This window comes from Peromyscus maniculatus, chromosome 13 (assembly GCF_049852395.1).
Source record: "Peromyscus maniculatus bairdii isolate BWxNUB_F1_BW_parent chromosome 13, HU_Pman_BW_mat_3.1, whole genome shotgun sequence".
In the NCBI taxonomy this organism is placed as follows: domain Eukaryota; kingdom Metazoa; phylum Chordata; class Mammalia; order Rodentia; family Cricetidae; genus Peromyscus; species Peromyscus maniculatus.
The window spans coordinates 55,282,756-55,307,779 of NC_134864.1; the positions used below are offsets into that span (position 1 = coordinate 55,282,756).

Here is a 25,024-nt window from a genome sequence, read left to right on the forward strand (position 1 = left end):
GCAGAGAGGATGTTTTAGATGCGAGCTGCTGGCTTTCAGCGTAGCAGAAGAAGCTCAGAGTAAGAATGCAGCTGCAGCAGCTGGAAGGCAAGGACATAGACTTTCCTCTGGAGCCTGCAAAGCGAAGGAGCGTGACCTTGCAGACACCTTAGGACAGTCAGCAGAGCCATCCCATGCTATGACCTCCGGAACTGGAAGGTCGCGTGTGGAAGGAAGGTGGGTTAAGCTTTAAGTTTATGGTAGCTTGTTAGAGCTTCCAGAAAGCTTCTACGGCTGGCCTCCACATTAAGGAGAAAGACCGTGGGAGACTTCCTACCACAAACAAACCTCCTGAGAATCCACAGGGAATGAACTCCAGTACTAATCCTTCAGTGGCCCAGCCTCAGGTCACATGCTCCATCCTTTTGGTTCTTGTCTCTTCAGATTAAAGATTACTCAGAGCTCATCTTGGGATGCACCTGTTCCCTATTCAGACATGCCGGGATCTTAAGAAATATCAGGCAGGAGAGATGCTTTCCTCAGGCTTAAGGGATAGAGGAAGGCTAAAGAGAATGAGCGTTGGTGTTTCTGCTGCATCTAGGGATTTTTATTTTTCATATCTGACCCCTCATATTTGTGATTACCCTCATCTTGGCAAAAAAGAAATAAAATTCAGAAACGTTAAGCAATGAGCACAAGGTCAGAAGCACAGTAAATCAGATTAAGATTCAGACTTGAACGTCAAGATCTGTAAACTACACTGAAGGTCACTGCCACCACTCCAGACTGCCTTCCTAAGGAGATCAAGTTAGGTGGGGCGCTGTGTACGGTGTTCCTAGGAAAGTACTGCATTGCTAAATCACCCCTGACCTGGTGTACCATGTGCAGGCTGGGCAGGCTCCTGGATTGCCCTGGAGGTCTGCATTCCTGCCATATGACTCTTACTGTGGACTTAGTTCCATGGTCAGTTTAGTTTTCTCTACTCTTGCATGCAAGTGTTCAGACCAAATCATCAACAAAACTCCAGAGCTAATTTGAAAGGTAATTCTCTAGAGCAAAGGTCTGGAACCCATAGTCAAAACCTGTTTATAAATTTTTATATTCTTAGGTGATAATGTGTAAATACAAAATAGCAAAGTTAAAAAATAGAAATGGAGGGCTGGAGAGACGGCTCAGAGATTAAGAGCTGCTCTTCCAGAGGTCCTGGGTCGGTCCCCAGTACGGTGGCTCACAGCTGTCAGTAACTTCAGTTCCAAGGGATCTGACACCCTCCTTTGGACTCCTCAGGTACCAGGTATGCACACAGTGCACAGACATGAATGCAGGCCAAACACTGATACACAGTAAACTTTTTGAAAAAGAAACAGAGAAACCTAGCCTGGTGACTCATACCTGTAATTCCAGTCATGTAATTCCAGGACATGGAGACAGAATGATTAGAAGATCAGGGTCGTCCTCGTCTGCAGCATAGTGTCATGGTAAGCCAGGAGTACATGAACTAATACCTCAAAAAGGAAAAGAGGGAGAGGGAGGTGTCAGGACAGCGGGAATGTCAGAACAAAGCAGCGGCCATGTAAAGACAGTGGCCGACGGTCTCAGGGCACAATTACTCGTATTTCACAGTGGTCTTTCATCAAGTCATCATTTTAAACAACAAAACAAACAAACAACTGAAGAAACCACAGTTCTGTTTAAGAATGGACTTGGTCCAGTTAGAGACACTTTGTTTTAATCCTCATTTTTACTTCCTTTCCTCTTCACTGGCTCCTCTTTCCCTTCCTTCACAGGCAGCTTGGTAACTTACTACTTTTTAAAGGGTTTTTGTAGAAATGGGAAGGAGCTTTTAAATATGCTTAGGGGTGTAGAGAGTAGAAGTCTGTTCTTGCAGTCTGATTGCAAGTATATAAATGTAGAAGGAAACCCAGCTGTCAGAGGTTGGTCTTGGAAAGCTTAGTCTTACATAATAGTATTTTGATGACTGAATTATTTTACTAGTGATCAACAGTTGGGAAGCTTTTTCTGTCAGATATCAAATTGTGTGTGTGTGTGTGTGTGTGTGTGTGTGTGTGTGTGTGTGTGATATTCTAATATCTTGCAGACTATGTATATACAACCAATGGCACAATTACCACAACTACTAAGCTGTCATGGAATATGAATGCAATGAATAGACAACATTTAAATAAGAATGTATCTGTGTTTCAGAACTTCATGGTATACACTGAAAATTAAATCTGTCTTATTTTCACATTGTGTAATTTTTTTTTCTTAAAAGTAAAAGCTATTTTTAGCTCACACATGGCAAAAAACGGGTGATAGGTCAAATATGGATGTTGGCAGTGGTTTGCGACCATGCACGAGGTGACCTGCCTGGGGACAAGGTCACTCTTAGCATTTACATTTTAAAATGCATCACTAGACTCTTTGTGTATGTGTGTTCACTGGTGTGCAGGTTCCTGGGCATGGGGGCAGGGGACAGGTCTGCCTGGAGTGTTGTTCCTCAAGAAACTTGTTTTTTGAGACAGTTTTTCACTAGCCTAGAACTCATAGGCTAGTGATCATCAGGCTCCAGGGGTCCAGCTCTCTCTGCTCCCCAACACGGGGAGCATGCAGCACCATGCCAGGCTTTCTAATGGGCTCTGGGGGTTGACTCACCCTCATACCCACATGGCAAGCTCACATGGCCAGCACTTCCCCGACTGAGTTACCTCCCTAGCCCCAGATAGTCTTTCTATTTCAAGTCTGGGCTTTGGAGGATTTTAACTCTCAAGAAGACTGTTTTAAAAGTATATGTGACATAAACACTTACCATGAAAATGACAGTTGGCTATCCACCCAAGAATCATTATTCCCACCCTCTTTGTGGGCGGAGCATCGTCCACATTTTGTTTCTGTACCTAGATGTGGTGTACTTCAGAGAAGGTCGCTTTCTTCCTCTCAAGCTCAGAGGTGAAACTTTATTGGTTTCATCCAGATATGTTTCTGTTTGCTTTGCTGTGCTTGGCTTGGAAATGACAGTTCTAAGTAGCAAGACACTGTGGGGAGACCAGGGTATGCAGTAGAGTGCCCTTAGAACTGGAAAATGACCTTTGATGACGAGCATCACAATACCTAACAAATACTATGAGCTTTGCTCAACGTCACACTGGCTAATCCACATTACTGTATTGCCAACTTCTCCAGGAAAATAGTTGCACATGTAAAAGAATCTTTATGTATTTATTAAAATTATTATCTGAATTCAGTTGTAGGAAAATTAAATTTTTGTTATGTCAGCATGAAATTATAAGCTTCTTGGGGGAAAATGACTGCTGTTTATTCTTTTTTCCTTATAAAATCTTTTAAGAAGTAATAGAATGGGGCTGAAGAGATGGCTCAGCAGTTAAGAGCACTGACTGATCTTCCAGAGGACCTGGGTTCAATTCCCAGCACCTACATGGTGACTCACAACTATCCGTATCCAGTTCCAGGGGGTCTGATGCCCTCTTCTGACTTCTACAGGCACTTCATGCATGTGGTACACTAACACATTCAGGCAAACACTTACACACATAAAATTAAAAAAAGAAAATCTCAAAAGAAAAGGGCATAATAGAAACAGTCAGGAAACCCTCTGCCAGTGACCACAGAAGTTTTTGAAAGTGGAAATCTGGAAGTGTAGGTGTTGAAAAGTCTGGTTTGTATCCCCTAAACTCCTTTCTTACCATGCAGTCTGTCTGCCAGCCTGGTTGGGGTCTAACTGTTGAACTACACTGGCTTAAATATGGTCACTATTAATTTTTAAGGTTCTCAAATTTCTCCTTTGACCTCTCTGACCTCTTTGACCTCAAATTTGCTCACTTTGTCTCTGAAACTTGTGTTCCTAGTGTTTGTAAGTGTGTCTCTGTCTTTCCTCACTGACCAGGCTCCTTTGCTCTGTTCTTTCTGCACTTTCCTGTCTTAGACATGAGTGAGTGTTGATGTGTCTAAGTAGCAGTCATGAGGATGCAAGTGCAAGTCTCTGACTGTCCAGTAGACGTCTGTCTCTATAAAGCAAAGCCTGTAGTTGGGGTTGACTGTCCAGTAGACATCTGTCTCTGTAGAGCAAAGCCTGTAGTTGGGGTTGCACAGCCCCTCCTTCCACTGCCCCCTCTGACAGGGCTCCTCTGTAGCACCCCCGCTGTGCCCTTGAATCCCCTGCCTCTCCCTAGTTCTGCGGTTGCAGATGTGCACGGCTACACCTGGCTGGACTGCGCGTCTTCTGACGGGTGACAGTTCCCAGTTGTTGTTCTAAGCGTATATATAATATATGTATTGTATTGCATTGCAACCTTCGTTTACTTTGTTCGATGTGTTGTTTCTTTGTGACAAAGTCTCACTGTATAGTACTGGCTGGCCTCAAATTGACAGAGATTGCCTGTTCTGGCCTTTCAAGTGCTGGGATTAAAGGCATGCGCCACCAGGCCTGGCTCTTTGATTATTTTGAAACCAGGTCTCATTAAGTTATGTAGGCTTCCCCTGAAACTCTCTGTGTAGCCCAGGCAGGCCTCAAACTCGCTATCCTTTGCCTCAGCCTCCTGAGTGTGTGCTTACAGACACCTGGCCTGAATTGTGATTCCTCTCATGCTATTACTAAGACATATCATTATGGACATTCCACTTGATGTGTGTTCTTTTGAAAACATGTTTTAGTCAGTACTGTGTAGGTATTCTGGTCTCTGTGTCTTGGCATGCTATGTAAATATCCCCATTGTATAAATTCTGTTGGTAGAATTGTTGGGTGCAGTATATGTGCATCTAAAAGCTTGGTGGACATTGTGAACCTCTTTCTAAGATCTTACAGCAATTTACAGTTATCACTAGAGCTTTACAAGGGTCTCGAGTGCCCTATCCAGTAATGAGTAAAGCTTAGCATTTGATGGTCTAGCAGATGAAGATAGTTTACTTACATTTTTACTTCTTCAATTTATGAGTGATGCTGAGTTCTTTTATATCAGTGACTCTCAGGTGGGGCACTTTTGCCCCCAAGGACATCTGGCAGTGACTGGAGACATTTTGCCTGTTCGATCTAGGAAAAGGCCTAGAAAGGAGTCACCTAGTCAGGGCAGGGCAGGTGTTGCTAAAGTTCATACAGTGTTTTCCACACAAATGACCCTAATGCCAGTAGTGCCAGGTTGAAGAAACTGTTCCGTGTTGCCCCTTTTATTGGTTTATTATCTGTAATTCCGGAGTTACTGGAGTGTTTGCTCTCGGGTTGTCAGGTACATCTTTCCACCATCGCACTTGCCTTCCAGTAGCAGTTCACTATTCTACGTAGAGTCCAAAAGCCGACAGAGTATGCTGCGTCCCCCCTTCCCTGCCCCCGCCCCGGCCTTGTGCGACTGTAATGCATTTCACTTCTGCTCTGTAAGAGGTCACCACAGTAAAGAGTTGATTCTATTTAAAAACTACAGCTATGCTGAAATGTAATATGTGCCAACTTGCATACTTCCGCTGTAGAATCGGATTGCACCTCACATCATGCCCGTGCCCTTCGGAAGCCATCATGAAGTCTCCATGTATCGTTCCCCAAACTATTCTCTTGTGCATGAGGAAGTCCTTCTCTAACCCAGCCAGTGATCTGCTTTTCAGTACCATAGATATGTTGGGGTTTTTTCTAGAATTCTTATAAAAATCGAACCAGAAATCATGAGCTGATTTAACCCAGCCCTTGATCTGCTTTTTGATACCTTAGATATGTTGGGTTTTTTTTCCTAGAACTCTCATAAAAATGGAATCAGAAATCATAAACTGATTTATTTATTTGTTTTGCCCAGCCTAATTCCATTGAGATTCACTCATGTTGCCATGAACATCACAGAAAAACATTCTTAATAAAGGCATGCAGGTAGCTAGAGTCCTGTTATTAAGAGCATGCTTTTCCTAACCACTTGGTCTGCTCTTTGTTGTAGGCCATGACTGTCCAAGGATGATAATCACATGAGAACACTCAACAGCTGCAGATGTCACGTGACTCATCTCGGAAAATCTGTCTTACAGAAAATATACATATGACCGCATTCATTTCCTTCCTAAATGGCTTAATGGATTTTCTTGACTCCGATTCACACCAAAGCTGCCCCTTTCAACCAAAGCAAGAAAGGATTCTGCATGAGTCAACCCCAGCATGCCATTTTCACATCACCAACAGGTGAAGAAAACCTCATGAATAGCAATCACAGAGACTCGGAGAGCATCACTGGTGAGTTCAGTTTCATAATGTGGAAGTGTTAGTTCCTACAGGACAAAGTGCTGATACCTCCTCAGTCTGGCCTGTGTGACCTGCCATGGTGACTCCCAGCCTGGTGGCCTCAGGGCAGGCTGAATCCGTCACGCGGTCCCGTGGTCTCCAGTGACATTACCAGACTCTGTCTCCTGTGCAGTTCTTTGTCTGTGCCGGACTCTTATATGCCCACTGGGCCCTGTGAGCAGGAACTGTGTCAGGGCAGCCTGCCTGTGTTTTTGAGCCTACAAGCATCTGACCACGGTGCCTGGCACACCAGAGGCCCTTGGGACTCGGAGGGTATACAGACAGAGGTGTAGGCCCTTAAGTTTTATCTACGAGAATAAATAAATTTTTAAGAATCAAACCTCAGGGGCTGGGGAGTGCTTTGTTGGTTAAGAGCACTTGCTGTGATCATGAGGACCAGAGTTTGGGTCCCAGCACCTACATAACAAACTGGATGTCCTGTGTGTGTCTGTAGCAGCAGATCTGAGCAGCCAAGACAGAGGACCTCCGAGGATTGCTTGGTTTCTAACTCAGCTAGAGAACACCAGCTCCAAATTCAGGGAGAGCCCCTGCCTCAAAGACACAGGGGAAGAATGACAGAGGGGAGACCCTAGGGTCTTCTTCTGGTCTCCACATGTACACATCTACATACACATATGTTCATATGCTCAACATAGACACAAACAGACAAAAATCGATACGTAAATAAATCCTTTTGAAAAACTCAGAGTACTTAGAAGTACTTTAAACAATCACCAGGTGGAACCAGGGAGGTGGTTCAGTGAGGAATGCAGTAGCGCCTTAAGCCTGACAACTCAAGTTCAACCTCCAGATCCCATAGAACAGAAAAAAAAGCTGGACACTAATCCCAGCACTCCTGTGGGGAGGGGGAGGCACAGTGGAGTTGCCCAGAGATGCATAGGCCAACCAGCCTGGCTTGTGCCGCACAGCAGTGAGAGAGCCTGCCTCAGCAAGGACAGAGGTAAGAGCCAACTCCTAAAGGTCATCCTCAGACCTCCACATGCTTGTTGTGGCACACATGTGTATGCACACGTGCCATACACACATCATTATCGTCATATTAATAATAAATCATTGGCTCACACTGCCTGACTTGTACAGGCTTTTCTAGACTGTCTGATTGGGTTAGATTTACATTTGCTAAAGATATGTTAATATAGTGAATGTATTTCTACAGAGCCACTTAGGGATGTTATAAAACACAGTCAGTGCGTAGTTCTGCTTTTCTAAAAGTCCAGTCCAAAACCTTCTGAATTCAGAAACCCACATAAATCCAAGGCTGGTTCCTTATTGAGCTTTATGATCAAATGTTTACTAAAGTACAGAAAACTGTCCCCATTTTAATATACTGCTTGAGTTTTGACAAATATGTAACTGGTGCAGTCAGGGTCTAGGACTTTATAGCATCCCATGCAAGTTCTCTTGCATCCAAATCCCCACCCCGGGCTCCAGCTCCAGGCAGCCCTCAGGCTTTTTGCGCTTCTATTGGATGAAATTTGCTTGTGCTAGAATTTCAGATGAATTGAGTTTGTCCTTTTTGTGGCAAGATGCATTTTGAGATTTGTTTTGGGTTTTGTTGTTGTTGTTGCGGGTGATGATTTTTAGAGACAGGGCTTCTCTGTGTAACAGCCCAGGCTATCCTGGAACTCACTCTGTAGACCAGGCTGGCCTCAAACTCACAGAGATCTGTCTGCCTCTGCCTCCCAAGTGTTGGGGTTAAAGGTGTGCGCCACCACCATCCACTTATGACTGCATTTTTAGGTGTTAAACCTTGTGTTCCTGATATATTTTAGACAAGTGATTTTCCTTAGAGAGTTCAGTTTTGTTTTGATAAATCATTTGGTGATAAGGGTTTCATTTTAGAGATGGTTCATCTTTGTTAGATGGATCACTATTAGTATTTTCTATGAATTAGTTTAATTTCTCGGGTATTCAGTGAGGTAGAGTTGTGTGTGTGTGTGTGTGTGTGTGTGTGTGTGTGTGTGTGTGTGTGTGTGTGTTTATTCTGGAGAGATGAAATTCACACCCCTTTGACCCTTAAGTAGGGGAGTCCTAGGATGACAGTGTGGAGGATGATTTGAGTGTGTTTGTGGCAGCCCAGTTCTAAAGTCATATTTAAGAGAACCAGAAAGAACCCCTGAACCTAAGTAGAGTCCGTGTGGCTGGAAAGAGGTGAGGACATGGAAGAGTCGCTGAAGGATGTGATGGTGGGTAACGCCTGTGTTCTTCACTCCCTGGTCTCCTGGGATACCTCATCTGCATCTATTTGTGGTTGCCTCTCTTCCGGAAGTGTTAGAATGGCAGTCTGGGGGGTGTGCAGCAAGTGAGCAGAATCACTTAGAGTTTGTAATAGGAAGAAACTGGGACTACGTTTTCCGAGCTCAGTAGCTCTGCCGCGGCTGGAGGGTTCTTCGGAACTATGAGGAAGGCGTAAGTGGACCCCATCTCCTCTTGTGGTTGGAGCCGCTGCTCATCTTCCCGATGAGTGGAGATGTGTGATGGTGCCGGCCTCTGCATGCAACTTACTAAACTGTCCTTGGTAAGTTCAGGCCAGCTAACAGAAGTGTGCTCTTGCAGAGTTTATTTTCTCAAACTGACGTCTTTTGTCAGAGTTAGAGCATGTTTCTTTATCCTACCCACAAAGGAAATACCAGACCTCCTACAAGTGAGAGGGCGGTTATGTCATCCTGCTGAACTTTCTCTGTTTTCAACCCTAGTATTCTAATTGTGTTACAAGAGATAACTTTTTTGTAAACACTAGATTTGAGGGGGTGTTAAATGCTGGTAATATTGTAAACAGGAAGCCAGGAAGAGACACATAAGAAAGTCCCAACTATGTTCAGAGCCAGTCTGTGAGAGGAGAGACCTGTGACCTCACCAGTATTCAGTGGGTGCCGACTGTGTGGCAAGTATGCCGCCAGATGTAATCAATGATTCTCTTCGTTTTGCAGGTGTGTAGGGAATGGGGCTCAGATGAGTCTTGTGTCTAATCTCCATCATGAATTATGGAGGAGTCAGAGTAGACATTAGATTTGCTGCCAGGGCCCATGCGTTGTCTCACCTTAACACTGAAAAACAGGACAGTGGGCAGATGGAGAGTTTGGGCCCTGGATAGACGTATGCACGGTCTGTCAGAGGACAAGTTCTCTGTGTGCGAGAACTTGGGTGAGTCTCCCCACAATTCGTGTCATCAGAATAATCCCCACAGGCGTTCCAGAGGTCCGTCTCCCAGGTGATTGTAGATTCTGCCCAGTTGACAATTAACCCCGACCATCAAAGGTCTAAAGACTCCGTAGGAAAACAACAATAAAGAGCACTAAGCTGGGGCGAGGGCGCCGGGGGCGAGGGGCGAGGGTGCCGTGGGCAAGGGCCCCGTGGGCGTGGCACCTGTCGCACACCCGGGCATGCGGAACTGGGGGACTGGGTGCAGTAGCCTTTGCTTCAGGATGAGGCGAGGGGTGGAGACAGGAAAGTCCCCGAAGCCTGCGGGCTGTCTAGCCCGGCACACGTGCACAGTGGCAGAACACAAACCATGACTCCAACAGGGCGGGGGCTAAGGACCAACACCCCAGGTTGTTGTCTGACCTCCACGTGCACGACATGATGCACACACAACATGACACACACACAACATGACACGCACACAACATGACACACACACAACATGGCGCGCTCACAACGTGATGCGCACACACACAAAGAAAGACTTAAGGAGAGAGCTGGCATTTGGTCAGTGTCTCGGCCTGAGCCAGGCGTCATATTGTTGTGTGCAGGGTCACACAGTAATGGGGGACAGACCACCAAAGTCTGTTAAACCAGAAGCAAACTATTCCAGAAAAAAATCGAAGAAAATCACCTGGAGGCACAGAAGCTTCTGAGCTAGCTGAGACCACAGCCAGAGTTGGGGGTTCTGAGCTAGCTGAGACCACAGCCAGAGTTGGGGGTTCTGAGCTGTGGCGATGGAGGCGGGTTCTGGCCCTTTTATAGCAAGAAGTAAGCATAAGGCATGGACCAACACATTTTCACAGTTCTGAAATTAAACTTTTAGAGACAAACGCTTTTTAAGTCTTACAGTTTTCCATTAACGAGGTTTTAGAGGGTTTCAGCTAAACGATGTTTGTCCATCCCTGCGGCCCTTCCTGACTCAGGTAAGTGGTGTTTGCCCAAACCTGCAGCTTCTCCTGACATGGGGGGTGGGGGGTGGGGGTCGGGGGGATACAGAACAATGCAAAGCAGGTGGTCACCAGAACCCATTAAAAGTCAACTTTGGTTTCGGTGGTGAGTGGGAAGGGGTTATCGAAAATAGCTAACCCCAGGGCTACAGAGGGCAATCTTTAGTTAAAAATTAGCATTTGGGTTGCTGACAGAGCTGCCCACCGTAAACCACACAGGGCCCAGGTAAAGGTTAATCCTATTTGCTGGTACAGCTGATGAATGTCGGTTTCCGTCTCTTAAGCTCATAATGTTTTATTCCTATATTTCTGAACCCTTCAATACCAAGATATAAGTGTTTCTCACAGTTTATCACTTTGTTCACACAACTGCCATGGAGGTCAGGAACCTCCAGTCACCTTCTCAGATCTCGGAGAGTCGAGGCGAGAACTCAAGCAGCCTCCTCAGTGTCACTAAAAACATTCACAAAGTCCGGGGAGAAATGATCTTGACTAACATTCCCTTGGTTTCCCACTCTCAAAAAGCCAATTTCACGGCAGCGTGGTAAACGGAGCACACCAGATTCACTTCCGGGGTCTCTCTTCTCAGATGTCTGCTCCAATGAGGATCTCCCTGAAGTCGAGCTGGTGAACCTGCTGGAGGAACAGCTGCCACAGTATAAGCTAAGAGTCGACTCGCTCTTTCTCTATGAAAACCAGGACTGGGCGCAGTCCTCACACCAGCCTCAGGATGCATCTGAGACCCTCTCTCCCGTCCTCGCTGAAGAGACGTTCCGCTACATGAGTGCGTGGTGGTGGTGGTGGTGGTGGTGGTGGTGGTGGTGGTGGTTGCATTGTTCAGTGTTGACCTGCATTACCTCCCCTGACCTGACAGGGAGAGAGGATTGCAGCTGTCATGTGTAGGAGAAGAGCTATTATCATGCTTATGACTGAGTAGGAAGTATTGCAAACTGTTTACACTTCCTTTGTCTTTTACGTGATACGTTCTTCAGGGTGAGGAGAGAATAGAACTGTTGACAAAGCAGTGCAATTATTTATAATTGGATATCTTTGTGTTGTCTGCCAACATTTATTATCCCAATACTTTGGTATGTTGGGTGTAGCTTTTTGGGTTCCTAGATTTCTTTATTAAACACAGTCACAGGAGTTAAGTCTTTCCGTAAAGAGCGTAGTCCTTAGGCACATAAGTACGTTGTATTTTATTTTTTAAGGACAGGCTGGTTTATAGCCCGGGCTGCCTTGGACATACTGTGTTGTCGCTGGTCTGAACTCCTGGTCATGTGGCCTCCACCTGAGTGCCAGGGATTCCAGGCATGCTTCTGAGTAGTTTCCATCATGCCAAGGAGAATCCTCAATTGTACTTAGTGATCCGTAGAGAATGAAGGACTGAGCCAAGTACCAAGACTTATTTCCAGTTTATTTTTGTCTGGTTTTCCTTTTTGTATTTTTTTTTTTTTACTTGTTCCATTACCCATTCAGTATAAAATGCTATGTACATAGTAGCTGTTAGATTGTGTAATAAAGTCTCTGGGCTCAGCATTGAGATGTTTGCGAAATTCCTATAATTTGACTTACATCAAATCTTACACATTTTCCCAGTGGGCACTTAGGTGTTTTGTTTTGTTTTTTATTATTACATTTATTTATGTATTTATAGTACGGAGGGGCACTTGTACTATAATGTATGTGTGGAGGTCGGAGGACAACTTGTGGGGATCAGTTCTCTCCTTTCAGCAAGTGGGTCCCAGGGTTCAAACTAGGTCATGAGACGTGACGACAGGTGCCTTATCCAGCTAAGCCATCACGCTTTCCTGTCTTTTAATGACAGACTGTGTTAGAGAATGATTGCTTTGAATGCTCATTTCATAGTAATTATTAACCTGCTCTGGATGGAGGTTCCTAGAACCAGGCAGTTTCTTAGAACTGTGTGTGTGTGCATGTGTGCATGTGTGCGCGCGCGCGCGCGTGTGTGTGTGTGTGTGTGTGTGTGTGTGTGTGTGTGTACAAGAAAGGGGGAGTGAGTGTTGGGGGTGTAAATATTGATTAAACTTGAACTGAAATATCACAAAGATCAAATAAAGATGTATTTCTACCCTTAATAGTTTAAATAGCAGCAGTAAATTAAATTAAGGCTCTCAAGATTCTTTGTATTAAAAAATATTAATTTTTTTTTTTAGAATTTCACATGAGTGATGATTTATATTTCCATGCCTCCTTCCAGCCCCCTCCAACTCCTGTACCCCCTCAAGTTCATGGCCTCTTGTTCTGTAATTATTATTGTTACTTTTCTGTGCACATATATTCATCTGTGTGTATACACCATATGATGGCCTCTTATTCTGTAATTATTATTGTTACTTTTCTGTGCACATACATTCATCTGTGTGTACACACCATATGAGTTCATTAGTGTTGCCCTTACTGATTGTTGATATTTTTCTGGAAAATTATTTCAGAAGGAAAACTATTTCGTATTACCATTTCTCTTTGGTTCTTGAGTTCTAAATTTGTGAGGACTTTGTAATTCAATTCTGTGATAGCAGCATAACTCTTCAGTACCTTTCCAGACAAGGCTTCTCTGTACAGCCTTGGCTGTTCCAGAACTCACTCTGTAGACCAGCCTGGCCTTGAACTCACAGAGATCCGCCTCTGCCTCCCAAGTGCTGGGATGAAAGGCATGCACCACAACTGCCTGGCTATTCTTCGTAACTTTAATTGATTTGAGTATAGAGTAGGTAACTTAATCCATCCTTCCAGCTCACACCTTCCAATGTAAGTGGCTGAAACTCACCTCCCTAGGAGGAGAAGAAGTGGTTGGGACTTGATTGACCTGTGACCACTTGATACTTTCTCAACTTATTGCATATGTGCAATTTTTTAATAATTGACAATAATTTTGTAATAATTATCTTGGGTGTTGTATACTATGAACCCTTGTTCGTTTTCTGTTTTCGTATATATTTTTATTCTCCTGAATGACTTCTGTAAAAACTTGGGGATTTTGTTGATACTTAGGATTTTTATGAGTATTTTAAGTTTTCTGATGTGTTTAAAACCTCTAAAGAGTTGTTTTTAACTGCCTTAGTTCTAGGCACAGACAGAGTGGAACAGATGACCAAAACCTATAATGACATTGACATGGTTACGCATCTCCTGGCAGAGGTATGAATAGATCGCTTCCTTCTCCAGTCTAAAAACCTGAAATTTGAGGATCATTTAGAATGTATCAGTTTGCACAGATAAAGTGTGATGATCAAGCTGGTTGTTTTCTGTAAGACTGTTAGAGCTGAACAAGTGACATATAGTGACATTCCAAAGTAGAATGGTTCCTGAAGCTCTTTATTTTGATGTGCGTGGATGGGCAGATATAATGCTGTCTCACCTCCTTGACCTAAGGTAAAGCAATTGTTTAAAAAGACCTGATTTTTTTTGTTTGTTTGATTGTTTGTTTTTTGTTGTTTTTTGAGACAGGGTTTCTCTGTGTAGCTTTGCACCTTTCCTAGAACTCACTCTGTAGCCCAGGTTGACCTTGAACTCACAGAGACCCACCTGGCTCTGCCTCCCGAGTGCTGGGATTAAAGGTGTGTGCCACCACCGCCCAGCTAAGAGACTTGATTTTTATTTTTAATTGGGGGGGGGGTGGCTCTTGAGTGCAATGCCCTCAGAGCTCAGAAGGCACTGGGTCCATAGGAGCTCGAGTTGTAAGTGATGTGAGCTGCCTAATGTGAGCGCTTGAAACTGGGATTTGGACCCTCTGCAAGGGCAGTACAAACCCTTAATGGCTGAGTCATATTTCCAGCCCTCAAAAGTCACTTCTGAGTTAGCCCAGCTGTTAATCACCTAGGCCAGGCTGCCTGTGGAGAAAGCGCTGTAGTTCAGTTAACGCCTGCAGTTCTGAGTGTCTCCTGTGTACTTCCAGCGCAGGCCCTTGTTTGAGCTTACATCTGCCCTGTGGGAGTTTTAAGGGTTGTTTGTTTGTTTGTTTGTTTAATATGTATGGGTTTTTTACCTGAGTGTGTGTGTGTGTGTGTGTGTAGTACCTGCAGAGGTCAGAAGAGGGCATCATATTTTCTGGAACTAGAGTTACAGATAGCTGTGAGCCACCACGTGGGTGCTGGGAACCGAACCTGGGTCCTCTGCAAGAACAGCCAGTGCTCTTCCCCCTGAGCATTCCTCCAGCCCCGTGTGGAAGTTTTAACATGCATGGTGAATCTTTTCCAGCTGGCGTGCAGTAATATTCTCTCTCGTAGCTCAGTTTGAGTTGATCTATGGAAGACTTCCTCTCTGACATACGTGTCCTATCTTTAGAATGCTTTCCATACATGCCACTTGGCTTATATTAAAGTGAGATAAGTTGCCCTGAAATGATCAGTTTTCGTGTATTAGATGAAGAAAAGTTAGATGCTTAGTTTTATTCATCTAATGGTTAATGTAAACAGAGCCCATGTTCACATAGATGACAACTAAAAGTATATTAACAGTTTTCCATTCTACAAATAAGGCCCTCATTCTCACTGCATGGTTTCCCCATACCCTTGCTCAATATCACCATCGGCCCAGAAAGAACGCCTGTTGCGTGGCTTTGCCACACAGCCTACTCATTACCGCCAGCTTAGACTACCTTCTCCACGCTCCAGGTTGAGTCCTGTGACCTGGTAACTTCCAGTCTCTAATCCTTTCCTTCTCACACTAGTTGTGAACTGGGCTCTAGGCCGTACCTTCCTCTACCGTAAATGGAACTGTTCCAGCATACTTACCTGATCCTGATCCCTATCCTGATCCCTATCCTAAATCCCTAGCCTGTGTCAGCGCCGAACTTGATAGACTCAACAAGTGTTGGCTGGGCTTTACTGCCCAGGTTCTGTCCACTTGAATTTTTTATTTGGGGGGCGGGGCAGGTGCACTGGATATTGACACAAGGCCCAAGCACTAAAAGCACACTCTTCCTGTTTAGATGCATCCACAGCCCCCGCCCTCATATGTAAAGCTTGCGTTGATTTTCTAGCTTCTTAAGGTTTTAAGCACAAAGTTGGGTTGATAGGCCATGATGACTAGGGTGTCAGAAAAACCTTACTTGATTTCAAGAGGTGACCTCTTGAATTCGTAACTATATAGTCACCCCTTTGGCTAAGATTTACTAAGCCATACCTGTGTGCCTGGCCCCGTGTCCATTTATTTATTAGGGTCGCAAAATGAATCTCTATGCTTTATACGAGATTTGCTTTTAACATTAGCAAAATTCACTGCAGAATTTCTAATCTACTGGGTTGTTTTGTTTTTTGTTTGTTTGTTTTTTGTTTTGTTTTGTTTTTTTAAATACTCAAATGGTATATTTGTTGCTTTACAGAGGGATCGAGATCTAGAGCTAGCTGCTCGGATTGGGCAGGCTCTCCTCAAGCGGAACCATGTCTTATCTGAGCAGAATGAAGCTCTGGAGGAGCAGCTGGGACAAGCCTTTGATCAAGTAAGCCTTTGACCTTGTGTTTGGAATGAGAATAATAATAATTACGTCCTATTTAGTGGATAAATTATTTCCTAGGATATTCCTGAAATATTGACAATAGGTAAATGACATCAGTACCTATCGACTTGATAGATTTCCATGTACTGCAAAATGAAACTTTTCTGGTGGAAGTATACTTGTAGGTCATTAGGAGTTAGTCTAGTACTATGTCTGTTTAGCAGAGTAACGTTAGTAGGTCTTCTCCCAGGGCCTGTGACCTACCTGACCATGGGATCTTGACCCTAAATTAACGCTGTCAAGTTATGCATTCCGTCTTGTGGAGCAAGTTTTAAATCCAGTCAGAAAGTGGCCGGTTGCTCCCATGATATTTGTGCCGCTGTGTGCCAGCGGGCGTGGCTTGCCAGGCTGGCTGCTGTTGTAGGTGGCAGGGTTCTCAGCTGTGTGCAAGGATGACACTTTGGTGCCACGTCAGCGTGTGCAGCACCTGACAGCGCTGTGAAAACTAGCCGTAGGGTGGAACTTCCAGGTGAGTGCCAACTTGACTTCTCCATGCTCAGTGACTCAAGTATGTAGAGCATCTGCAAGCAGGGGGGTCCTACCATCGAGTTCTGGGGTGACCAGGAGCAGTGGCCACAGCCTGTCGTCATCTCTGAGGGTCTGTGAGGCCCTATTGAGCAACAGCTCCAAAAGAGGTAGTGGGCTTTTTATCTGACAGATGATGGTGTTAAACTACCCAAATGCTTCTTACTCAGAAACCAAAACAAAAGGTTAAAAAATATGTAAATTAAAAATATATTTACTCTATATCAATAAATGTAATAAGTAATTTATTGTCATGTTAAATAGGTAAATTTCAAGTTTCTTATAATTTTTTTTTAAAGAGATAAAGTCTTACCATATAGCTCTGACTGGCCTGGAGTTTTCTATGTGGATTAGGCTGGCCTTGAACTCACAGACGTTCACCTGCCTCTGCTTCCCCAGTGCTGGTATTAAAGGCATGCACTACCATGCCCAGGAATAATTTTTTTTTAGCTAATTTTGTTTACATTTTATGAATACATTTGGTTTTTTATGTTGAAAATATTTATTTCCTAGTAATGTGGTCATCCATAATGGGAAAATTTGCATAGTCAGAGACAGCTTAAAAACACAAGATATCACCCAGCTTGATGGCACAGGCTTGTAATCATCGCTCTTCTGGGGTCTGAGACAGAAACACTGCAAGTTCAAGGCCAGCCTGGAAGAGTTATCCAGAAACTGTATCTCAGAAGTTAAACTGTGAAATAAAGTAAATTTGAAAAATAGAGGCCTGCAGACAGAGCTCAGTGGTCGACCACTTCATGTCTAGCATGTATAAGGCTCGCCATTCCCCCAGTTAGTTGGCCAAAAGTACAGGCCGGGGGACGGCTTTAAAGTAGGGTGTGTTGTAAGTTTGAAGATTCTTACGTTACATTACTGTTCTACCGAGTATGAAAACTGGCTTTTTTTTTTTTTTTTTTTTTTCGGAGACAGGGTTTCTCTGTGTAGCTTTGTGCCTTTCCTGGAACTCGCTTTGGAGACCAGGCTGGCCTCGAACTCACAGAGATCCGCCTGCCTCTGCCTCCCGAGTGCTGGGATTAAAGGCATGCGCCAACACTGCCTGGCCGAAAACTGGCTTTCTTAATATGTGCTCTAGAAAAAGCTGCATCTGTTGAGTTAATGGCCTAAATGGGTATCATAGGGAGTGTGTAGTGGTTACTATTCTCTTTCCACACTTGTCTAGCAGCTGATGTGGTGTTTTCAGTCATATGGTGCTTTTGCAGTCATTCCATGAATTCGAGGATCTATTGCACAGAAGAGTGTAGAATGTTCTAATCACACTCTGTGTGCAGGTTAACCAGCTGCAGCATGAGCTATCCAAGAAAGATGAACTGCTTCGGATCGTCTCCATTGCTTCTGAGGAGAGTGAAACGGATTCCAGCTGCTCCACGCCTCTTCGGTTCAATGAGTCCTTCAGCTTGTCACAAGGCCTGCTGCAGCTGGACACGCTGCATGAGAAGCTCAGGGAACTGGAGGAAGAGAACATGGCCCTTCGATCCAAGGTGCATCTCCCTCTCCTCTGCCTGCACACCATAGGTCAGGTCTGGGTGACGCTGAGATGAAATACATCTGAGCATTCCAGTTACGGCCGTGCCCTCCTCCACTGTCTCCTCGGGCTTGCTGATGAATGGGTCGGAGCAGGTGGACAGATAAAATGGCAGTCGCACAGTGTGTACATCTTGTGTAGTTAACAGAAGCTAGCTAAGAAGGGTTATGTCAGAACGTTAGAAATTTCTTGGGGTTTGGGAAGTGCCGGGAAGCGAGCACATCCTACATAAGCAGGTGGCGTTTTAGCTGAGGCTAGAGATACATCAAACAAGACAGAGATGCGTGAGCAGGCGTGTGCACAGGCCCTGTGGGAAGTGAAGGGCCATCAGAGGCAGAGATGCGTGAGCAGGCGTGTGCAAAGGCCCTGCGGGGAGTGAAGGGAGACGACCTTTTCTGTTCCTATATTTTGTGAGAGTTTAAACCTGATGGTAATGAACTGTAAACTTCAAAAGGTAAAGCTTTCTGTAGCTTTTGCTTCAAACTCATTAGGACAGATTGTCACATCGGTGGTTGTTGTTTTTCCCCCTGAAGGCTTGTCATATCAAGACAGAAACTTTCACCTATGAGGAGAAGGAACAACAGCTGGTCAATGACTGTGTTAAAGAACTTCGTAAGTAGTAATCTGTTCATCCTGCTTTGGGGCAGTTTGGTGAGATGTCTCCACCCCAGAATTTAGACCTCTGGTTTCCATGGAAACAGTTTTAAATGGTTCTGTCTTGGTCTGCTCTTACGTCACTATAACAAAATCTCTGTGCTGGGTTACTTACAAGTAAAGCAGTTTATCTGGCTCATAATTCTGCGGCTGGAGGGTCCAAGCACTGAAGCCTGGTGAGGTCCCCTGACTGTTTGAACATGATGGAGATACAGAAATGGAATTGGCCATATGCAGAAGGAGCCACACACATGAGATAGATGTCTTGCTTACAACAGCTTGCTGTTTAGGGAACGGGCTCCCTCGGAGAGACCAGCGTTGATCCTTTCCAAAGGCGGTACCCAGTGACCCAGATTCCTCCTGCTCAGCTTCGCCTGTCAGTCACCTCAGCGCCACCACTAGACACCACGTTCCACCAGACACCAAGCTGCCACACAGACTTAGGGGACCAAACCATAACAGTTACTGAGAATCAGACTATCACACGATGCCCACAGCCTAACTAAGACACGTGTGTTTTTAAGACCCCTATCAGCTCGGGCTGCCACCATCACTAAGTGAAGACTGACTGTCTATAAATAAGCCGTACCTTCTTAGGGAAAAAGAGAACCAAAGCTGTCATTTTGTTTGCAGGAATACACTACACTAAAGTCAGAAAGCTAGTAAGTTTGATGGTTATAGATGACTAACTATTAACCTATATTTTTTAATTATACTTTACATTTTTTAATGACTTGCATAAGCACACTACCCCAAACAAGAGTAGAAACATACATATAGTATAGCAAAAATAACTTTAAATTTGTATCAGTAAGCCATAATCCATACCAATGTAAAATATTTTGAAATTAATAGTTGTTTGTTTGTTTGTTTGTTTGTTTATTTATATTTATTTATTGTGACAGAGTTTTTCTGCGTAGTTTTGCGCCTTTCCTGGAACTCACTCAGTAGACCAGGCTGGCCTCGAACTCACAGAGATCCGCCTGGCTCTGCCTCCCAAGTGCTGGGACTAAAGGCGTGCTCCAACACTGCCTGGCTAATAGTTGTTTTTTTTAATTAAAGTAGATTTAGTAATCTACTCTTTTATCTCATCATTTCTATATTATATTCCCCCTTTTTCCTTTAGAAAGAGATTTTTTAATTTAACTCTTCTCTTTAGCTTTCTTCTAACTATGATTGATAACAACTTGTAACCAACCCCCCTTAATGTTAATAAACATTCATAATCTACCTTTTGGGAATGTAGGCATTGTTTTGTATAGACTGCTTCCTGTTGTCTGAGGGTGCTGGAATCTTTGGGGGAACCTTGAGAAAATAATTGTTAAGTACTGGCCGGAATATTTTGTGAGGCTGGATCATCTTTATTGGTGTCTGGTCCCTTGTTCTGAAAATACATAAACTTTTGAAGGTAGCATACATATCTTTATTAATACAAGTATAGACAATGTGTGTTGTATACAAGTTAGCCAAAGATGACTTTTTTGTTTTTTATGTTTGAGCAGGTTAAAATATATGTTACATGTTTTGTAGTTTTCCTAGGTTTATTTTATGTCTGTAGCCAGGATTTTCAGGGGGTCTTCCCCAATCAAATCTGATCCATATCAGCCTGGAATGAATCCATAGCCTCTCATTTCTTGTGGACATAAAAGCATAACCTCTCCCCCAAAGCAACACATCTTTTGACTTCCATTTTGAAGTCAAGATATTTTTAAAATATATAGGTTGGTTTAATCTAGCAGTTTTCATAATCCAATGTCTTTTTGCAGCCAAAAAATTTAAAGACAACACAATAACATACAGGATCCAGATTCTCTGTGTATTTCCCATCTTTATGTGCTTTTTTTTTTATTTATTCCTTTTTTAAGGGCTTTATTTTATTATTTTTAACTATGTTTTAATCTATGCCTGTATATATCCTTTTTCTTTTCTTTCCCAAGCCTATTTGTATTTTTAAACACACTATAATCCATTTAGGGTTTTTTTTTCTGTCTGGATCTGTCTTTCCCGAGCATCTGTATTGTTTTTTTGATCGCATGAGACGAATCTTAAATTGTGATGTCAGCTGCCGGCACTGCTCAGCTTAGTGAATGCTGGCCCATGGCAGCTGGCGGGCGGACGGCTCCATCCTGCAGGCAGCTGCTGGGAGATGTGTCTCTGTGCTGCAGCCGGCATGAGAGACATGAGACTAGGAAGCAGTGTTTGGCTCTATTGTTGTGTGTTTAGAACCTTTTTTAAGTTTTCTCAAGTCCTGTGTGGATGTAGGTGCCCCACGTTAGAAGGCCATTTGTAGACAGAGTTTTTCGTTGGGTCCCCAGTCAGCTCTCTCCTGCCAGCCACTCCCAGATAACCACACAGAGACTTACTGTTAATTGTTAAGTGCTCGGCTGAAAGCTTAGATTTGTTTTTAACTAGCTCTTACAACTTAAATTAACCCATTTCTGTTCATCTGTGTGCTGCCCCAAGTCTCATTTACCTCATCTCCGTACTTCCCGTCCTGCTTGCTCTGTGTCTCATGGTGTCTCCTCCTGATTCCTGAGACTTCACCCTTCTTCCCAGCATCCTCTCTGCCCCCAAATCCTGCCTAGCTACTGGCCATTCAGCTTTTGTGTTAAACCAGTCACACTGACGTATATCCACACAGTGTAAAGGAATAGTCCACACTCTTGTCCCTTCCGTTCTCAGCCGCCACCCTCTGACAGCAGGAAGCTGCCTTGTCAATTTAAAAAGCGAAAGGTAGTTTTTCTGCTGTATCCGGATGTCACATTTGCTCTATGATGTAAAGAGTCTGCAAATCCCGTTCTAAGGGTTCTGTTTCCTGTATATAAAGCTCTGGGGTGTAAGGGTCGGCCTAGGCCTCCCTCGGGCTGATGGGTGTCCCTGACGGTCTGTGCCCTGCAGAAGCATCACAGTAGCGTCGGCACATTCTGATGGAGATGGGGTGGCTCCACTCTGGAAAGTCTCTGTTAGACCTGTTAAGGTTGACTTTCGTGGCTTGTGGCATTTTATTGATGTCCCTGAAGTGTTCTCGATGGCACTCTGGAATCCCCTCTTAGCACTTGCGAAGACACATAATCCACCTAGCGCTCTCTTCAGCCTTTCATGAAGATTGACACAAATACCTTTTCCATGAAGATCAGCTCGTTAGCGTGTTTGCCCTCTTAGGCCGTCGCTCTCCTTAGCGGCAAGTCTCCAGTTCCCAGCACTAGCTTACCGCAGAGAATCTTTGGTTTTCTAAGTTACGTCAACAGATTCGCCCACGGATCCAGTGCTTGCCATCAGTCAGCATCTGACCTGCAAGCTGCCACCCACTGATTCAGTTCCACCTTTGCGCTGGTTTCTAAACTTTGCCTTTGCTCCTAGGTGAAACCAACGCGCAGATGTCCAGAATGACGGAAGAACTGTCGGGGAAGAGTGATGAGCTGATTCGCTACCAGGAGGAGATCTCTTCGCTGCTGTCTCAGATTGTGGATCTTCAGCACAAGCTTAAAGAAGTGTGTGCACTCACTCGCCAGCCGGGCTGGGCGGAGCACCGCCCTGGTGCACTGCATTCTGCTAAGGGCTGCCACACCAAGCAGAGTAGACCTGGTTCTCCCCCTTTTCAGTGGTTTACTTTGTTCTTTTAATATTGCTCCTCTGCTAAAATATCATAAATAACTTCTGAGGTACTGTGTAGTTTTGCAAGTATCTCAGATTTTCTTGAGAAGGTTGCGATGTCAGTGAGGAATTCGGGGTCCATATCCTCTGAACACACGTAGTTTGTGTTCTGCTTACATTATTACTCTTAGTCGGCTTCTGGTGGGATCACTGTCTAGGCCTAAGACTGCTCCAGACAGACACTCTCAGTATGTCTTTGACAGGAAGAAGTAGGTACGGTACATTCCCTGTGGGAACGCCTCACGTGTCCTCTTCTGTGTTGCTAGCATGTCATCGAGAAGGAAGAGCTAAGGCTTCACCTGCAGGCTTCCAAAGACGCCCAGCGGCAGCTGACGATGGAGGTAATGAGGTCTTTCTCCTCTTCGATCAACTGAGTAGAAGTTTTAAATGGATTCCTAGGTACCGCCCTGAGTTTCTACTCAGTTGATCAAGTGCAGGAGGGGAATAGGGATTTCATTCATATTTGTAAGAATTACAGAAGGGAACGGCCACATTTGGAATACAGCAGCAACAAGAAATACTTGAGATGAAATTAATGAGGTCTAAGAAATAAAGCAAAAATCTCTTACGGCCTTTCTAAGTACTTACACATCAGATTTAACTTCGTGGCAGTTCAGCATTCATAAGACTCACCGGGAACAGCAAGTTTTAAATAGATTCCTAGGTACCACCCTGAGTTTCTACTCAGTTGATCACGTGAGAGCCACATGGACATCCTTATTTTAGTGTATTTATCTTTTGAACTTTGAGACAGAGTCTTCTATGTGGCCTAAGGCTAGCATGGAACTCTCTGTGTAGCACAGGCTATCCTCAAACCTGAGATCCTCCTACCATGGCCTCCCCAGTGCCTCCACCGCCTCAGCTGCCCGTTCTGTTTTAAGATTTGTTAGCATTTAATGAACCTCCCTGTGTGGACAGAGTGGCCACCAACACCTGAATCTCGTCAGCCCTTCTGCTGAGGCACTTAGCTTAGGGAGCTACCCCACGCCCAGCTTCACACCACCCTGATGACGAGGGCAGCTCCAGATTTGCTTCGGGTAGCATTTCCCTCATGGACTGTGTGGGTCACACAGCCCGGGCTTTTCCTGGTCTTCCTCATTCTGGATGGCTTTGCAGCACATGGAAAAGAAAAAAAAAGAGGACAGCCTCTGCCAAGTCTCTTCAAATGAGAGGCAGGGTAATACCCATTGCAGATGAGCATCCCCGGCCCTGCTGACCCGAAGAGCTGGACACGTGCTCAGTTAAAATACACTCTGAAATGTATTCTTTTGCCAGCTGCTATAAAGGCAAGGGGGACTTCCTTAGGGTGAGGAGACACCCTGACATTACATGAGTCACTTCTAGACTCCTGATCTTGTCCCTGAAAGACTTGAGGGTGATGTTCGTGAGAAGATTGAGGATGATGTTCGTGAGAAGATGTGCTGTTACGCTAACCCTGACGAGGGAGCACTTTTCCGTTTCCTCCATGGTATTTTGGGACGGGCCATCAGCTGCTGAATTGACAGTCTGGTTGTCCCCGCTGCATTTCAGGTTTTGAGAAGTCTTGCTTTACAGCACTTGCCCAAAACATCTTAGATCCCGCAGCTTCACGTGGATCTGCTCTGTTGAGATGATATTTATACAGTCTGCTGGGCCCCAGATGAAATCCTGAGGGGGTGTTAATGTTATCGGGGGTTCGGGTTCACGGGGGTTGTCTGGGGCGACTGTCAGTGTTGCCGCCTTCCTCCTTCAGCTCCACGACTTACAAGACAGAAACATGGAGTGCCTGGGGATGCTGCACGAGTCCCAGGAGGAGATCAAGGAGCTGCGGAGCAGATGCGGCCCTGCGGCTCACCTCTGCTTCTCCCAGTCCTACGGCGGCGTCTTCACAGGGGTAAGAGGCGAGAAGGCTGCCATGCGCTTAGAGAAAGGGGAGAGGAGAGGCTCGCACTGGCTCCAGAGGGTGTGGATTGTGATGCCATAGGATCTAGAAGAGAGAGAACACCCTTCGCTCTTGTTCCTGGGACACAGTCACTAGTCAAGATTTAATTTGCATGTCCACACCTTCCTTGTCACTCTTTAATTTGCATGTCCACACCTTCCTTATCACTCTTAACTTATTTTCACAGATGATAGTCTACACTTGCTGCGGTGTGTGAGAAAACGCTTAGGAAACAGGGTTTTGATCTGTGTACCACAGCTCCCTCACATGAGGTTATCTCCTACCTTAGACCCACCGCCTCTCACTCACTTAAGCCACGCTTTTGAGTTTTTATGTCTGTCTGCTCTGTGTGGGTTCGGAATGCACGAGCACTGCACAGGTGTGGAGGTCAGAGAACAACTTGTGGAAGGTGGTTCTTTCCTGCCTCCATGACGGGGGCCCAGGATTAAACTCGGTCAGCAGACCTGGAAGCAAGCCTTTGCCCGCAGAGCCATCTGCTGGCCACACACTTAAGATTTCCTTTTCCCACTAGTGTGTGTACGTGTGTGTGTGTGTGTGTGTGTGTGTGTGTGTGTGTGTGTGTGTGTGCCTGTTCGTGTGTCATGTGCGCACATGGAGGTCAGAAGACAGTGTTAGTGCTGGCTGGTGTTTTGTCGACGTGACACAGGCTAGGGTCATTTGGGAAGAGGGACTCTCAGTTGGGAAATGCCCCCACAAGATAGGCCTGTGGGCAAGCCTGTGGGGTATTTTCTTAATTAGTGATTGATGGGCAGGTGCCCTGGTGGTG

At 44.8% G+C, this 25,024-nt stretch overlaps 1 protein-coding gene across 2 annotated transcripts in view; it reads left to right on the top strand.

Moving 5' to 3' along the window:
- Trak2 (trafficking kinesin protein 2) overlaps positions 1-25,024 on the top strand; it is a 63,588-nt gene that overhangs the window by 23,748 nt on the left and 14,816 nt on the right. For both annotated transcript variants that reach the window (XM_006975038.4, XM_076550344.1), the window contains exons 2-10: positions 5,910-6,199; positions 11,009-11,203; positions 13,505-13,581; positions 15,767-15,883; positions 17,755-17,964; positions 18,542-18,620; positions 22,023-22,153; positions 22,583-22,657; positions 24,049-24,189. In XM_006975038.4, the coding sequence (XP_006975100.1) occupies positions 6,109-6,199; positions 11,009-11,203; positions 13,505-13,581; positions 15,767-15,883; positions 17,755-17,964; positions 18,542-18,620; positions 22,023-22,153; positions 22,583-22,657; positions 24,049-24,189 (1,116 nt within the window). In that variant the 5' untranslated portion in view covers positions 5,910-6,108. The remainder of the gene's footprint in view (positions 1-5,909; positions 6,200-11,008; positions 11,204-13,504; positions 13,582-15,766; positions 15,884-17,754; positions 17,965-18,541; positions 18,621-22,022; positions 22,154-22,582; positions 22,658-24,048; positions 24,190-25,024) is intronic.